A 17702-nucleotide genomic window follows, 5' to 3' on the forward strand; every position below is an offset into this window, starting at 1 on the left:
CGCTTTATGAACATTATATGTGGAAAATGTAAAAACAAGTTAGCAGTGGTGTCAAAACTTTTTGCCATTAGGGCCAAAATTGTCAAGTTACATTTTTTTAAATTAAAACTGAAAAGATTTATTTCTCAAGATATTTGGTGTTTTATCTCTTCGACAATATTTTCATATAGCAGAGTAATTGAATTCTTGTAGAAAAAGAATCAGTAAATTATTGTTGATCCAAAACATAAACAGGGTATTAACAAAGCTTTGACAATGGTTGCTGGGTTTCGCAGAGTGTAATCAATAAAATCAGGAACACTGCTAATAAATAAAAAAAATGTCTTGTGTCTAAATGAATAAATGGTTAAGAAGACTTTATTTGTCTGTGAAAATCTCAAATGAATCCATTCTTGAAATGTGAACCTCTGCAAACTGAATCCTGCTGAAGGTCACGAACGGCCCCCAGGACACACTTTGGACATCCCTGTTGTGGGGTAACTCAAAAATAGATTTGCATATGCATCATGTTTAAAAATAAGGAGAACTCAACGAGAGCAGACTTATTCAAATCTGGATGGTTTTGAAGTTTGGTTATAAAAGCAGCAGTGAGGAAGTTCAAAACGATGCCAAACCAGCCGCGGCACATTTAACAATGAATGGACAGACTGGTTAAATACCAGTAAGGCAACAGGAGTTTGAAACATTTTTCTAAGCAGAAATTAGTCAATAGAAACATTTATTTCAGTTGGTGCTTAAATAAAAGGAAATATTTTATCAGAGGAACGCCGACCTCATGGTGCATTAAGTGGCTGAAATTTAATTTAATTCAGTCAGACTGAATAAACCTTTCTGACAGCTGAAGCAACAAATTATGTAAATGGGACAAGTTTTATTTCGAATTCAGCCAAATTAAGGTGGAGTTTATGTAAACAAAGAGAAGCAGAGAGAGTCAACAGATTTAGATAAGGTGGAAAAGGCCAGGATGCTAACGCTACAAGCTGAGATAAGCATTATGCTAAATCATGGTTTTGATTTTACTCATGACAAAAAAACTGTATAAAATATATTTTTGCAATTTAGAACATTACAGGAAGTTTCAAATTAAGATAAATTAATTCAGTTTTAAACTTTTTAAGCTGAACTGAGAACTAGTTCTTGTTGGGGATGAACTTGAAAAACAAGTTCATTCCTTGGGTGGTTTTAAACATTGAAATATTACTGAATTTTAAAGTTTGCATATTCACATGGATATGCAAAGTATACAAAAAACTTTGGTTACAGGATTGATAATTAATCTCATTTATCATTTGAATTACCTGGAAAGGCAGAGTGGCCAGAGCCAGGGAGTCGGCCAGGGCCAAGTTAAAGATGTAGATGTTAGTGGCTGTTTTCATCTTTGTGTATCTGAGGAAAGACGACCCACACACACAAACACACAAGAACCACACATTAAAACCAAAAGACCGGCAGGCAAGATCAACATCTGTCTCACTCATATGGAAAACCTCACGTCATGTTCTGACGTCTCAAACGTGAAATTGTGGAGTTGGTTCAACATAACCGGGACTTTTACTGGAGCCATGTGCGTTTGTCAGATTATCCTGACTTTGAGCTTTTTCTTTTGGATCAACATGACCCGCATTTTTGTTTCCACAATGATTGAAAAAAATAAAAATAAATAACACTAAGGCTCAGTTGCATCTTAGTCACCAAGTCACCATAACAACCACTAGCAGCCAACCACCTGCTTGTGATTCACACCAGGTTGAAATCGCTCATTTTTAATGTCACCAATGTAAATGTGAGGAATTGGCTTTTAAAGGACAGTCTGCTGTAAAACACAGGATAAATGTGTGACCCCCTGTTGGCTGTGATGGATAAACTGTCATGATGTTGGTCTGTTTCTCTTCCAACATTTCTATGACCTTGTTTGGTAGTTTCATGAATCCTTCAGTCTAAAATCTGAAAACAAATTCCCTCTGGGTCTTTCAGCAGGAAAACAATCAATCAACTTTCCACCATGACCATTTCAGTCCCCATGTGGGCGGAGCTTAAGAGAGGAGAGCAAAGCAGAAGAAAGCAGGACTTTGGACAAACTAGGCAGATTGTGCAAAAGTGAATATTATCTAAAGATTCCTCTTTCTCATAACCTTATCAGAAGTTGATGGAATAGGACATTCATCGAAGAGCATGTTTCTATTATTTTCTATTAAACGACCCACACTCCTTGCAGTGACCTGTCCAGTTTTGTCGCTCTTCTGTACAATTTGTCTAATGTGTGTTAATGTACCAACTGATGAGGTGCACTACGGCGTCTGTTCCTCTAAGACAGAACTGCTGGGAAAAGGAGGTGAAAGAAAAAAGTTTCCTGCAACTAAAGATTTTCCAGAAAAAGTTCATGCATTTTCAATAACTGATGAATATTTGGAAATGTGTCTGAACACCTGGTTGCGTGGATCATCATGGTCCCCAAAAGCTTCCTTCATGTTTTGTCCTGGCGCCACGACGCAGCACAACAAAAACTGGATTTAATGTCTGCACCTCTCGGTCAGGAAACATCCCAGCGGTTAAATGGGTTGCACTAACGCCTCCCAAACTCTCGGAAATTACCTTTGTGGTTAAAATTCTCCACCAACATTGTGTCTCTCGGAGACGGTGCCCGAATGACTCACCAGCACAAAGATACTGACGTGGAAAAACATTAAATCTGTTATGCAATAACTGCCTTCAGCAGAAATCTGCTGAGATCCAACATCTGCTCTAAAAAAGCCTGACACAAAAAAACCCATCCACCGTCTTCAGCCTCTTCCCGACGTCGTCTTTAGTTCTGTTCAGTTTGGCCTCCAGCTGTTCTTCACACCCGTTTCCCTCTTTCTCTCAGGCTTTCCTCTTACTGTAGCGCTCACACTGACTGAGGCTCAGGATCTATTCTTGGTTTTCTATGTCTACCCATAGACAGACTTTCCTTATTACTTTTGAATTTCTTATCTTTGTGACACAGATAGAGATCTGTTAAAGCAAACTGTTCTCCTCATCAACCTTTTCTATTTCTCTATATTCACCTTTGACTCTGTTTGTCCTTTTTTACATCTTTTTTGTCTTACATCCATCCCTCCTTCATTTCCTCATTCCCTCTTTTTGCCATCCAGGTTTGAATTCCTCTCTTTCATTCTTCTTGAATTAATTTCTCCTCTTTTTGTACTATTAGTATTCATTAATCCATGTAAGCTCATACCCTTCTTTTCATTTTCTCCTCTCTTTTCCTATAATCCATTTTCAGCGGGTTTTTTTATCCCTCTCCATGCTTCCAGCTCTTTTTCTTGTTTTCTCTGCAGCTGCACATTTCTCCCTGCTTCTTTCTGCCGGTTGAGGACTTGCAGGCGGACTCTGTGTCTCCTTAAGAGAATTTCTCAGCCACCCTCCCTTTTTTAAACATAAGGGACCGAGTTTACTCAACCATAACTTCCATATCTGTTCCTTCTCCCCATCATCCTGACTTCCCCGTCTACTTACAGTTATTCTTGTTTTTTGGTTCAGAAACTGTTTATGTTTTTCTCTCTTCAGGTACTGTGCCCATATTTTCTGTATTCTTTATGTATTGTTTGCTTAAATTTTTGTTTTTGAATTGAAAACCGAATTGAAAAGCGACTTGAGATTAGTTTTGGTTTCTTATAACTAGAGCAAACATGCAGACCTTCATTGTTCAGTATGAAAGGAGATCCATCACGTGACTGTTTTAATACATCCAATCAATATCTTGTTGTTGCATCAACAAGATATGTTACTAATGGAACAGACTGAAAACTTAAAAAAATATTTTTTTTCATCAAATAAAAAATTATTTAACAAATAAAAACAGAGGTAGCATTTTAACGGCTTTATGCAGAATGGTTTGTAGTTTGCTGGTTCTGTTCCCAGATCCTTCAGTGTCTCCTAAAACCGTCTCAGTTCCCCTCACTTTCCTCTGCAGGTCTTTCCATTTCAAATGAAATGCAAACAGGAGCTGCATATTTTCGGTAAACAGAGGCAAAATAACTATGGAAGCAGTGAGGTAAAAGTTTCAGCATGTTATTCTCTGACATTAAACATTTTCCTTAAATTTCCTGACATGTTTATATTTCCAGATAATAAATTATTAATTTAATCTCCAGTGAAGTCCAGAGCAAAAAGACAAAAAGTGACTAAATGTTTATACAATAGCCGTTTGAATGACTTCTGCAGTTTATTATAACTCGACTATGAGCTTATTTAATTTAAATCTGAATATCAGCTAATCATCTCACTGCATGTTTCCATCTGTTCAAATCCTTTCACACACATTACAGATTCTTACACTCCTGATAAACGGCGCCAGTGTGCCGCTCCTCTCCACTCAGACCTGTCAGCATTTTCTGGCTGTTTGCAGTTGAGGAATTTCCAGAAGAAGCATGAAACATTTACGGAGCCATTAAGGCTTTTCTTCTTTAAGCCTCTTGCTCTCCATCTTCTCCCTCTTTCCAGCTGCATCAGTTCATGCAGCTTGAGAAAATGTAAGCAGAAAAAAAAGATATGTCTGTCTATATTTACTAAGTTGCTTTGCTTAAAGTTTTGACTCATTTGTCGTTAGCATGCTGAACACATTAAACCATTTCTGAGTTTTGGCTAATCAAATCATAAATACATGCATCATTTTTATTTCTTTTGTTGCATGACCCACTAGGAGCTGCCTTCCTAAAGTCTGGTTCACACTTCTTCAAGTCTTCTGAAGATTTTTTTTGTTGATGCTCATAATGCTAAAAGTGTTTTCAAACTGAATTGTAGAATCTAGTCCAGACAGGCAGCCAGTTTTTGACTGGTGTGGGATATTCTTGTCTCAGCTGATGATCTTTTTTACTTTTCCAGCTCCACTGCCATCCACAGCTCACTGGCTGTTTAACCGCCCTTCATCACATTTCCATCTCTCCCTGCTTTTTCTCTTTCCTAATGTAACCCTGCCGGCCTTCTCCTTCTCCTTCTCATGTTGCTTCTTCTGTGCGTTAGCACAGGGAGGCAGTAGGAAAGATGAAAAGGGTCCATCTGATGCCTCTTTAATCCTCCGAGCCGTTCAGATTCAAATATTAATATGGTTTTGAATAATTCACACGTTGCCGGTCTTCACTGTATCAACTTAAATGAGCTGTCACATACCAGCACAAATTTGTGTGTGTTTGTGTATCACACCCACTCAAGTTGAAAACAGAGTTGTCACTGAAAGCCCATTTTTTATTTTAATTTTACGAATATTTGTGCTTTGCGACTTTATCCCTTTAATTCTCTTCATTGAGGGCGATAATAAATTTCAGCTAATGATTCAGCTGCAGTTGGAACTGTGAACTTTGCTTAGTACGGAGAAAGCTTAATGCCAAAAAGAAATGAGAAATGAAATGAAGTTGATTTCATTTATGGACATAAAAAGCTGGAGCAGTTGTAGCTGTTAGTATTTTTCAGCACCGTATGTTTTTGATTCTTTGTAGTTCTGTCACTTTAATTATTGAAATCCATGTAAATATTATAGAAAAGTGAATGCTGATCAAAAAGACAGGATATTAATTGGTAAACAAATATTAGGAAAACTTAATTTCCTTCTTAAATATCCTTAAATATCTTAAATATCCTAACCTACTAAAGGTTAGGATAAGTCTATTGTCTATACAAAACATGTCCATTACATGTTTTTGCACAAATAATAAAATTGTAGTCTGCTCAGTTCTACCTATTTTGAATCCTTTCAGAAGAAGCTGTTTTAGGGCTTCTGTCACTTTAAATCCAAATAAGCAGCTGCTGGCCACGCCCCCCAACTCAACATTTACACTCACATGTCAAAAAAGACTGCAAACAGATGTACAGTCATACAATCTTACACTTTTGAAAAGGAGAAGTGGAACCTACTGTACAAAAAATAAGAAACAAAAGGGGTTTTTGGATAGTAAGACAACAACAAAACACTTGTCTTTTCCAGTAGCCATTGTACGAAGCATATAGCGGCAAAACCAGCTGGACTCAGTTTGGGTTGCTAGGTAAAGCCTTCACATCTGAATTCAACTCTATCCACTTGAGATCAAACTACTGTGGACACTTTAGTGTCTGGGAGTCAGTCTCCCAAAATCTGCACTTTTGTGAATTAACTTATTTCCTTCAGAGGTGAAAATAATTAGACTTTAAAACATTCCAGGGTCAAAATATTCTTTCTAACCCATCAAACATTCAAACTTTCCTAAACAATTTCTCAAGGAGGTTCAGCAGTGTGAAAAGCTGAAACATTAAAACTCACCTCAGTCTTAATCTGTTTTACTTTAACTAGAAGGAAGGAGTTTTGGGAAGGCAGTGATCTCCACAGGTAGCTTTCAGTTCAGACACATCCTTTAGAAACAGAAGTTTTAAAAATGAATCCTATTCTGTCTGCTTTGTCTATCATCCACCAGCTTTCTGTGGTTTAATCACTCAATCTCATAAAGTCCTTTTCATCTGTCTCTTGCTACACTGTAAGTCCTTTTATATTCCTGTATATCTCTGTGGGGGGGAACTCTTGAATGTAAGCCTTTTTTTGATGGCAGTCACATAAACCGACTCCTCGTGGCCGGCTACTGAAAAGGTGGAGCGATAGAGTATTATCTCAGCTCTCCCTGGATGACATCCTGGACCCTTTAATAAAGGTCTTCAGTTGTCTGTGAACAGTCTGCAGGATTAAATCCGCCTCACTGGGAGGGCGCCGCTGTGAAGACAGCACTAATAAAACTTACAGCACTATGTTAACGTCAAGCAGCAGAGCCAGGATTTTTATACAGAGCTGCTTTTTTTTTTTTTTTACAATGGTTCATTTAACTTAAACAAAGCTTTTTGTATAGAGCTGACTGGAGATGGGAAATTAAATAAACCTTTAAGCACCAATAATTCAGCTTTTAACCTCAGCGTAACCTAAACTGGGCGATTGATTTCAGAAGGATACTCTTTTGACTTGATATTAAACCTTTTTATCTGCAAAAGCAGAAATGAAACAATTCCCAGATTTTACATTTTGGGTTAAGTAAGGTGTGTCTCTCTCAAACTTTCCATTTTACATTTAATCACAGAAAGTTTTGTTACCAAATACAATTTATTTATTCTTTATAATAAAACTGAGAACTTGTTAGAGGGAGAAAAAAAACAATTACAGAGTCGAATTAAGTTTCTGTTGAGAAAACACTTTATTTACTTTCATTATATAACCAATGGAAATCCATCCATCCGTCCGTCCATCCATCCATCCATCCCTCCATCCATCCTTCCTTCCATCCCTCCATCATCCATCCATCCTTCCTTCCATCCATCCCTCCATCCGTCCATCCATCATCCTTCCATCCATCCCTCCATCCATCCTTCCTTCCATCCATCCATTCATCCATCCATCCCTCCATCCGTCCATCCATCCATCCATCCATCCCTCCATCCGTCCATCCATCCTCCATCCATCCATCCATCCATCCATCCATCCATCCATCCATCCATCCATCCATCCATCCCTCCATCCGTCCATCCATCCGTCCGTCCATCCTTTTCCACACCAATATTAAACTGTAACTTTGAACAAGGAAGATCAGGAAGTTACATTGTTTTATTCATTTTTTCCAGATATTTCACAAAAAATGTGACTAGTAATCTGTAAAGATTTGAAAACATTTTAATTTTGCTTTTTTCCTTATTCACTAATAGCTCTCCTTCAAAACCTTTTAATTTCTGACAAATCTAACAGCAAAACAATTCAGTTTTTTATCTAATTATTATTTCAGTTTCAGTTGCTCGTAAGCTATGTTATGGTCCAATAACACTTGTAAATCCCTCTAAAAGACTTAAAACTAAAACACTTGATGTATTTTAATAGTTCAAATACATCATAATATGCAATAATATGAACATTGGAAAGCATCTTAGCACATCTTTCCACAAATAATTTGCTGTTTTGTTCCATAGAAAAAGTAAATACAAATACAGAACCGTGAATAGGAGGGGCTCCACTTAAAATGTTCTCAGATCTTTAAACATTACTAGTTAACAGCAAGGAAAGTAACTGGAAGAGGAGAAACTGGGAAGAAACTGGTGAGTTAAAAAGATTCAGCTGAAACAAACCACCTCAGTCCTCCAGGAACCGGCCTTCACTTCTCAAAGCTGAAGGCAAACCAAACTTCACCACCTTGTGAAAAAGAGTTTCACCTCCTGGTGTTTCGTCCCTGATTGTTCTGGATGGCCCTTCATCTTTATATCCTTCTAACTTCTCTGGCTCCCCATTTTTTTGTTACTGCTGCTCCATGATCCCTTCCCCATAGGAAGCGCCGGTTGTTTCTCCGCAGGAAGTGATTTTTCTCATCAATGTTGTGCCATGACTTAAAAAAAAAGCTGTGCTTTCGCAGCGGATTTCATTTTGAAGGTTTTAGAAGCTAAACACACAGAGGGCGAGCAGAGGAGACAAAACTGGACTGTTTTCCTGCCCTAAAGGTGTAGAACTGAGATTATTTACATCAAAGAGTCAAAGATGACACATATCACATAGGTCAGTTAGGAAATATGCAAAATCATTGAAACAGTCAGTGGTGCAGCACAAATTCATTGCCACAGCAACAGACTGTGGATTTACAGACGTCCATTTTATTTTCCTTCTCATTCTGCTTTCAGACCCTTTTATGGCATTTCTCTATCCGACTAAATACACTAATTAAGTGAAACTAGTGGCAAAAATTTTTCTTTGGAAGCTGATTTAATGGATTTTATCAAACAAACCGCAAAAATAAAGCCCTGGATTATAGATCATAAAAACGCAAAATTATCTAGTAATTGTGCAAACTGAAATACCAGATCGTACATCATTTTCTCCATATTGTCTTTGATACTAAGCCCCAATTTAACAGACTTTGGACCAATAAGAAACGAGCGAGCACAACATCCATGTTTTCTAAATATTTCACCAAAGAAGGACCATGTGTTCTCAAAATAGCAACATTAAATATAACACAATGCAAACAAAATGTGCATTTTATTTTGAAATTTGGTTCCTCATATCTGCTGTATGGTCAGTTGCCCGGGGCAACATTAGAAAGGAGCGGGGCACCCAACAATTTGAAAAAAATATTTATATTTTATCAGTTTGCAGTGAAGGAAGTTTCCAATATTTGCTAGTGAATTCTGGGTGACTAGGTTTCCTGTTTTCTGCTGACAAAAAAAAAGTCAGATAATTACTTCCATTTTAAAAGTCCTTGGGATCTGAACACTCCCAAGGACTTTCCTTGATAACATCTTGTTTGACTTCTGCTGGGAGGCTGAGCAACGTGGCTTCATGGCCCTGTGATGTCACCGCCTTCACTCACGTCTTTGTTTTGTCTGAATGTTGCCATTTGCCCTCATGTGTCTTTTCTTCTTTTTATTTTATTTTGTTACAAACTGTGGAGTGCTCACTTTTAACCCAGAAAGGGAATTAGAACAAACTTGGAATCCAGAAAAAAATTCTTCCAGAACAGAAACATTTAGTTTTTATTTTTACTTAGCAACTACTTTTTAGACTCCTTCCAACCCAGAAAAAGAATTAGACCAGAGGATACTTATACTTATCTACCAACCCTGGATATGAGTATCTAGTTTATTTACTTTGGATCAACACTATTAGCTTTTTCTTCTTTTGCTCTTTTCTTTGGGTTATTATTTTGTTTGTATTTTCTTTTAAATCCTGTAAAGCACTTTGTATTGCCTTGTTGTTGAAAATGTGCTACATTAAAAAAAAATTTAATAAAACTTTACCTTTAAAATTATCTTTGGGGGGAGGTGGAAAGAGGGGCTTGCCCAGGGCACCATTTTGGTGAGGACCACCTATCAAGTCTTGTCCCCTTGCTCAAGTCGTAATAAGAGTCAAGGCAGAAAAGTGAGAGAGGGATGGATGTGGAAAGATTTTGGGAGTTGAGTATTTTAAATGAAATTCTGGCTCTATCACGCGATCTCACATTTCCCACGCGTTCTTCTCATACAATTCCACTTTGCATGATGAAAGGCAATAAACTGTCAGTGGGTGGCATCTGTTTTCCTTTTGTGTGTTAATTCTTCACAAAGATTGGTTGAAAGTAATTTCCCCCGATGCTAATACAAGATGATATGAAAAAGATGAGGATATGGAGAGTTGGGGGACTAATTTTGTCTGAGAAAATCTATTTTTTTGCAACAGAAAAACAACTGAAACAATTTCACAAATGCAAACAAACCTGGCAATAGCTTCTCTTCCACTCCTCATGACTAATGCAATCACATTTTGATTGCGATCTGATCATGAATAAAACGAGGTGAAGTGGATTCTTTATAAATCATTTCACAATCATTGCATGCTGGTAAACCTGCTGGAGAAAATATGCAACTATTAGATTAACAAATTTATATCATACTGTATCTTTTTTTCAACCCTGTCGTGAGACATGCACACGGGAACCTGTGTGCAGGAACAACACATTGTTCCTGCATTGTACCTGCAAAACAACTCTAAGAAGTTATAATTGCTAACATGGTAGTGAAGAGAGTTGGGTGTTTGTCTAAGTTTTTCAAACCTTTGATACACAACAAACTATCATGGAAACAAATTCAATAAATTTTGTACAGCTCCAAATAAATGCAACAGCCTCTTTCTACTTTCAGAATAAAATCCCCATCTGCTTCCCCATCCCAGACTATCCGTATAATCAGTGTTTCAAATCAAAGCCGCTTTTCCCCCCCAAGTGCATCTTTTTCAGAGTTATGTTCAGAGGAAGCCACAGCTGCACATAGTTTTTGATCTAATCAGCGTAATTCACCAAGGACGCTGGTTAAGTGAGGAACTGTCCTTCATTCCAACTCACTGAGATACAGAGAATTAGTTCTTCTGCCTTTGCTGCCGTTTTCCACTTCAGTACGGAGGCACGACCCATGTTAGTCATATATGCAGGATATGACATAAAAATTGGAAGCATCTTGACTCGATGGAGAGAAATAGGTTTTGAATTTCATCCAACCTAGAAATGTTTGTAAAAGCAGAAATAATAGACAATTCTCAATTGCTGAAAAAAGAAGAATTTTGTTTGATTTTAGTCACATTTTATTTTCCAGACTGATAAACAGATCCAACCTCAAAGCTACAATCTCCTGAAAATGTGAGGATTATGTTTAAAGGTCAGGAATCAAACAAAAATTAAATAAATACTTCATTTTCTGGGTAGAAACAGTTGTCAAAATTCTACCCAAATTATGCCATAAGTAAGCAGGATGGTTGCAAAAACCACACGGACATTTGTACAAGGCATTTAATCAAATATTAGTGGGGGTGTAACTGACCTTTTATAAAAAACCTGAACAAATTCAAAAATAAGCTCAAAGTTGTGGACATAATTGAGTTTGTCAAATAATCATTCCATCCTGCAAAAATTATGGTTAAATAAGTCATTAAAAGTTAGAAATGTACAAAAACAAATTATATCCAAAACAGCTGGAATTAACCTTTTTAGATTTATCTGGAACTCTAATCTACTTTAACCTTACATTAGTATTCACATTTCCTCGATAATTGATCTGTTCGGTACAGCATTAACGAAACCGCTACAGCATTAACGAAACCCCTACAGCATTAACGAAACCCCTACAGCATTAACGAAACCGCTACAGCATTAACGAAACCGCTACAACATTAACGAAACTGCTACAACGTTAACGAAACAGCTACAACATTAACGAAACTGCTACAACATTAACGAAACCGCTACAGCATTAACGAAACCACTACAGCATTAACGAAACCGCTACAACGTTAACGAAACCACTACAGCATTAACGAAACTGCTACAACGTTAACGAAACCACTACAACATTAACGAAACCACTACAACATTAACGAAACCACTACAACATTAACGAAACCACTACAGCATTAACGAAACCACTACAGCATTAACGAAACTGCTACAACGTTAACGAAACAGCTACAACATTAACAAAACCACTACAACATTAACGAAACTGCTACAACATTAACGAAACAGCTACAACATTAACGAAACCACTACAGCATTAACGAAACCGCTACAACGTTAACGAAACCACTACAACATTAACGAAACCACTACTACATTAACGAAACCGCTACAACGTTAACGAAACCGCATTAACGAAACCCCTACAGCATTAACGAAACCACTACAACATTAACGAAACCACTATAACATTAACGAAACCGCTACAGCATTAACGAAACCACTATAACATTAACGAAACCACTATAACATTAACGAAACCACTATAACATTAACGAAACCACTACAACATTAACGAAACCGCTACAGCATTAACGAAACCGCTACAGCATTAACGAAACTGCTACAACGTTAACGAAACTGCTACAACGTTAACGAAACCGCTACAGCATTAACGAAACCGCTACAGCATTAACAAAACCGCTACAGCATTAACAAAACTGCTACAACATTAACGAAACCACTACAACATTAACGAAACCACTACAGCATTAACGAAACCACTACAACATTAACGAAACCACTACAACATTAACGAAACCACTACAGCATTAAGGAAACCGCTACAGCATTAACGAAACCACTATAACATTAACGAAACCACTACTACATTAACGAAACCGCTACAGCATTAACGAAACCGCTACAGCATTAACGAAACTGCTACAACGTTAACGAAACTGCTACAACGTTAACGAAACCGCTACAGCATTAACGAAACCGCTACAGCATTAACAAAACCGCTACAACATTAACAAAACCGCTACAGCATTAACGAAACCGCTACAGCATTAACAAAACCGCTACAGCATTAACAAAACCGCTACAACATTAACAAAACCGCTACAGCATTAACGAAACCGCTACAGCATTAACGAAACCGCTACAACATTAACGAAACCACTACTACATTAACGAAACTGCTACAACGTTAACGAAACTGCTACAACGTTAACGAAACTGCTACAACATTAACGAAACCACTACTACATTAACGAAACTGCTACAACGTTAACGAAACTGCTACAACGTTAACGAAACCACTACAACATTAACGAAACCACTACAACATTAACGAAACCACTACAACATTAACGAAACCACTACTACATTAACGAAACCGCTACAACGTTAACGAAACCACTACAGCATTAACGAAACCACTACAACATTAACGAAACCACTACAACATTAACGAAACCACTACAACATTAACGAAACCACTACTACATTAACGAAACCGCTACAACGTTAACGAAACCACTACTACATTAACGAAACCGCTAAAACGTTAACGAAACCACTACAGCATTACGAAACTGCTACAACGTTAACGAAACCACTACTACATTCACGAAACCACTACAACACATATGTACATCCGAGCGAAGATTTTCTCCCTGGGATGATCTTGATCTATTATTAGAACCGGCCCCCGTTCGATCCTCTGGCAGCGCTCACAACGCGCGCCCCGTTCGATCCTCACAACCACCCCGTCCGCAGGAAATTTACGAAGGCGGTCCGCTGCACTAGACCGTCGCATCATTTAAAAATCTCAATGAACATTCGATCAGTCCGGCCCTCGGCTTGTAGCTAGATTTTTTATTTGGCCCTCCGTCCATTTGACTTTGACACCCCTGCACTACAACATTAACGAAACCACTACAACATTAACAAAACCACTACAACATTAACGAAACCGCTACAGCATTAACAAAACCGCTACAGCCTTAACGAAACCGCTACCGCCTTAACGAAACCACTACAACATTAACGAAACCACTACAGCATTAACAAAACCGCTACAGCGTTAACAAAACCACTACAACATTAACAAAACCGCTACAATATTAACGAAACCGCTACAGCATTAACAAAACCGCTACAACGTTAACGAAACCGCTACAGCATTAACGAAACCGCTACAGCATTAACAAAACCGCTACAACGTTAACGAAACCGCTACAGCATTAACGAAACCGCTACAGCATTAACGAAACCACTACAGCATTAACGAAACCACTACAACATTAACGAAACCACTACAGCATTAACGAAACAACTACAGCATTAACGAAACAGAAAGGGTATGTCCCAGTTGGAGACCTGAGAGATCCCTGATTGGACAGCGGTGCTTTTGATGTAATTATTGTGCCCCAAGACAATTAAATAATCACATCAAAAAGTTTGAAACTTTGTCCTTTTTTTTGTCTTCACTCCTATAATGATGTGTGAGAGATTGTGTCAGTGGCATTCATTAACTTGAAATGCTTTGCAGAAGGGCACTTTACGAAGTTCAGTCCATTTACTTGTATTCGCTCACTGATAGATAAGCCACTTTCAATATGGCGGACGCTATAACGCATCACAACAACGGGCCGTCCAATCAGCGATCTCTCAGGTCTCCAACTGGGACACACCCTTTCCGTTTCATTAATGCTGTGGTTTGCACCTCAGGGCCACCGTAAGGATGAGATTTTTCAGTAATCTACAAGAAGATATGTAGTTCATCTCTGAGATTAAACATTTTATTAGTACCAAATACACACAAAATGGAAATGTAATCATTGTAAACTGTATTTACAATGTGATTTACAATTATATATTCATTGATCTCCTGCAAGAAAATTTAGATATTTAAGATTTAGCTAAATCTAGTTATATCATCTTATTGCTGAGACATTTGGGTAAAGTCTAATAACTACTAGAATACGGGTTGCTGGAAACTCAAATCCTCTCAATGTTTAGGTGTAGCAACTTACTTCTGCTCTATACTTTTTCTTTACACCTATTTACTGCTACAGGCTAAAGCTCTTCAGAGCAAAAGTAATTTCTGCCACGACCAATTTAAGCTCCTTTAATGGTTTTCAATGAGATGTGGTGCAGGATTCATTTCAGACCTGTTCAGAATCTCTTTTATAGGCCTTTTATTGCCAAAAGACCTTTCAATAGCACATTTATCTGGAGAATGACTTTGTAATCTTCTGATTTTAACACGATTTTGACACCTCAAACAGCAGCAGAAAAAAAGCCTTTTCTGAACACAATAGAGCTTTCCCATGTAATGTATTAGGTTTTCTTTACCGCTGCTTTTCATTATGATGATACTAAATCCTGCTTTTCCAAGTATTGTGCTTTACTAACCACTACATGTTCAAAAGAAGCTTCAGGTTGTTAAACCAAATCCATAAAGTGCAACTTCTATTACTTAACCTAACAATGTGATGTGATCCCCAGAGCCCCAGTAATGATCATCTTCATCTTAAAATCTTTGAGTTCAGTTCATACAAAATTAAATATTACCATTGTTTATTATTGCTGCTGTACATTCAGCCCCAAATCACACAATGTTATATTATTTTCTGATGCTGCAGCCAGCCACACATTAACTTACAGCAGACACACTCACATAGTCTGGTTTCTCAAGTACGCGGTAATTATCCAAGACTTAATTATGTAACAATGCACCAAACTATTAAAAGCATACTTGAAGAGGTGAATTTTGCAGACTCTACATAATATCTTTTTAAACAACTTTGACTCCTCCACTGTGGAGGATCTTAAGGTAAACCTGCTCATTAGTTTTCATCTTTCTTCTCCCATCAACCATGAGTCAGGCTGAACTCTGATTGTTTTAGGCGTCAACAAAAAGCATTTCCATATCAAAGGTTGAAGCCTGGCTGCAAAAGAGCTTCAACAAAAGACTCTGGAGTTGATGAGAGTTTCATATGAGGCAGATAATCTGTGAAAAAACTCAAGTTCCTTCTGCCAATGCGAACCAGAAACAAACTGCCCTGCAGCCAGCATAGTAATGAATGTTAAGTTAGCATGTCCACTGTTGATGGCAGATAAACAGTTTTCCTCCAACAGTAAATTGTTCCTCTGCAGTGAGTATATGAGGATGATTGACAACACTAAGTCCCTCCTCTTGGCTCTGATTGGTTGTTTTTACTGGGAGCAATGCTTTTCTTCAGAGGAGTTGGACATGTCAGGTGACAATTTATCTAAAAATAATATTTATTATAGGAGCTGCTTATTGTAGTTTTATGTGGATTGTGCAAATTTCAGAAATATATCTCAATAGTTACCGTATTTATACTACTTTAAATTTTTTATTATTTCAGTTTAAATCGAAACACAGTATTATACTCAAGAATAGATGTTTAACTGGAAACAGTATCATAATAATTATCAAAAAATATTGTGGTAATTTTTCTGTACATAATATATGTAGAACCAGGATGCTATTTATGTATTCCAGGTCAGGATGGAGTTTTGTGAATAAATATTATTTCAATTATCTTAAATACATGAAGCTAATTCGTTCTTTACATTTTTATATGTAACAATAAATCATCATTGAACATCTGTTTCAAATTAGTCTTAATAAATATTGCTATGAGTTAAAATTGCCCATCTGTTACAGCACAAAAAATAATCACACTTTTCCTTCCTGCTTCTAAAACTTCTGCATGTGGTTGAAGACTCTGTCACTTGCTGAGCCTTTTCTTAATCTGTCTGCAGATCTATTTGCTCCCAGGCATCATTTGAATGATCCACAGAATGACCCAGACCAGTAAGCTGCTAAACTCTTATGTCCTTCCACTACAGGGAACAATGATCTGCTTGTTAGTGAAACTCCTGCTAGATGAGCTACAGTGGATATATTTTACAGCACAACAAGAAGGAAATTGTGTTTCGCCGTATTACCATTCAATCGGTACTCCAGAGAAAAAAGCTAAAACTCTTTCAAAGGAAGAATTGAATAAACTGGGGTAGAAGTCACAGAGTTGCTGAGAATAAGAAATTAAATTAACCCAAAATGAAATCTTGTTGACCTTATCTCAGAAAATATTGCAAGCAGCAAGCATAAACAACTTTTAAATAATCCATTTACTCCCTATATGAATTAAATCTTCTGCCTTTATTCAACTCTCCAGTTCTCACTGGGGAAAAAAATCTAATTTAAAGCAACAAACTGCCCCGGAAAATTAAATAAATTATAATTAATGTTGGTGATGGTGGTTTTCTGTCAGCAGCCTTGATTTATTAAAAGCTTAGACCAGATCTCACCATTTTCTAATGGCTCCTCTGCTGATATATGAATCCACACAATGACATCTCTTCAAATTAGGGATGCATTCGGATTCACACAATTTAAAACGAGAAAGTCTAATCAATACTTCTGTGCTCTGCTCTTTGCTTTTTGAAATTTGTTCTCTGAACTGGTGAGCAAAATCTGAGAGGACATTAAACATAAAACACAAACAAACCAATGTATCCTGCAGGGTGTGTGTGTTTGACAGTTTAATGTAAATTAAAAGTTATAGTCATGTAAATGAAAGCAATACAAAAGTATATAGCAGATTTGGCCATACATATTGCTCCAAAGAATTAAGAGGAATTAGAAATAAAGTCGACTCCAACTGCAATTTAGAGACAAAAATCAGCCTAAATTCTTGATTTATTCAGAAAATGCTTAAACAACTTTTTTTCCCCAAGAATTCCAACATAAAATTTTCCTTAATCTGCATTGACACACACAGCTGAAAATGTCCTGATAATCTCATAAAAGCCAACATCCACAGTCTTCCTCAAATTCGCACTTCAGGGTCCAGCCAATCAGCGGCAAGGAAAATTATTAGTGCTCCTGGATTGGCTGCTTAGCAAACGTCAGCCAACAGCGTGTCAAGTAGC

General features: G+C 37.3%; 1 protein-coding gene across 3 annotated transcripts in view; it reads right to left on the bottom strand.

Moving 5' to 3' along the window:
• Positions 1–17702, bottom strand: part of oprl1 (opiate receptor-like 1) — a 76069-nt gene that overhangs the window by 26139 nt on the left and 32228 nt on the right. For all 3 annotated transcript variants that reach the window (XM_044125141.1, XM_044125132.1, XM_044125151.1), the window contains exon 4: positions 1299–1386. In XM_044125141.1, the coding sequence (XP_043981076.1) occupies positions 1299–1386 (88 nt within the window). The remainder of the gene's footprint in view (positions 1–1298; positions 1387–17702) is intronic.

Source organism: Gambusia affinis, linkage group LG01 (genome assembly GCF_019740435.1).
Source record: "Gambusia affinis linkage group LG01, SWU_Gaff_1.0, whole genome shotgun sequence".
Classification (NCBI taxonomy): domain Eukaryota; kingdom Metazoa; phylum Chordata; class Actinopteri; order Cyprinodontiformes; family Poeciliidae; genus Gambusia; species Gambusia affinis.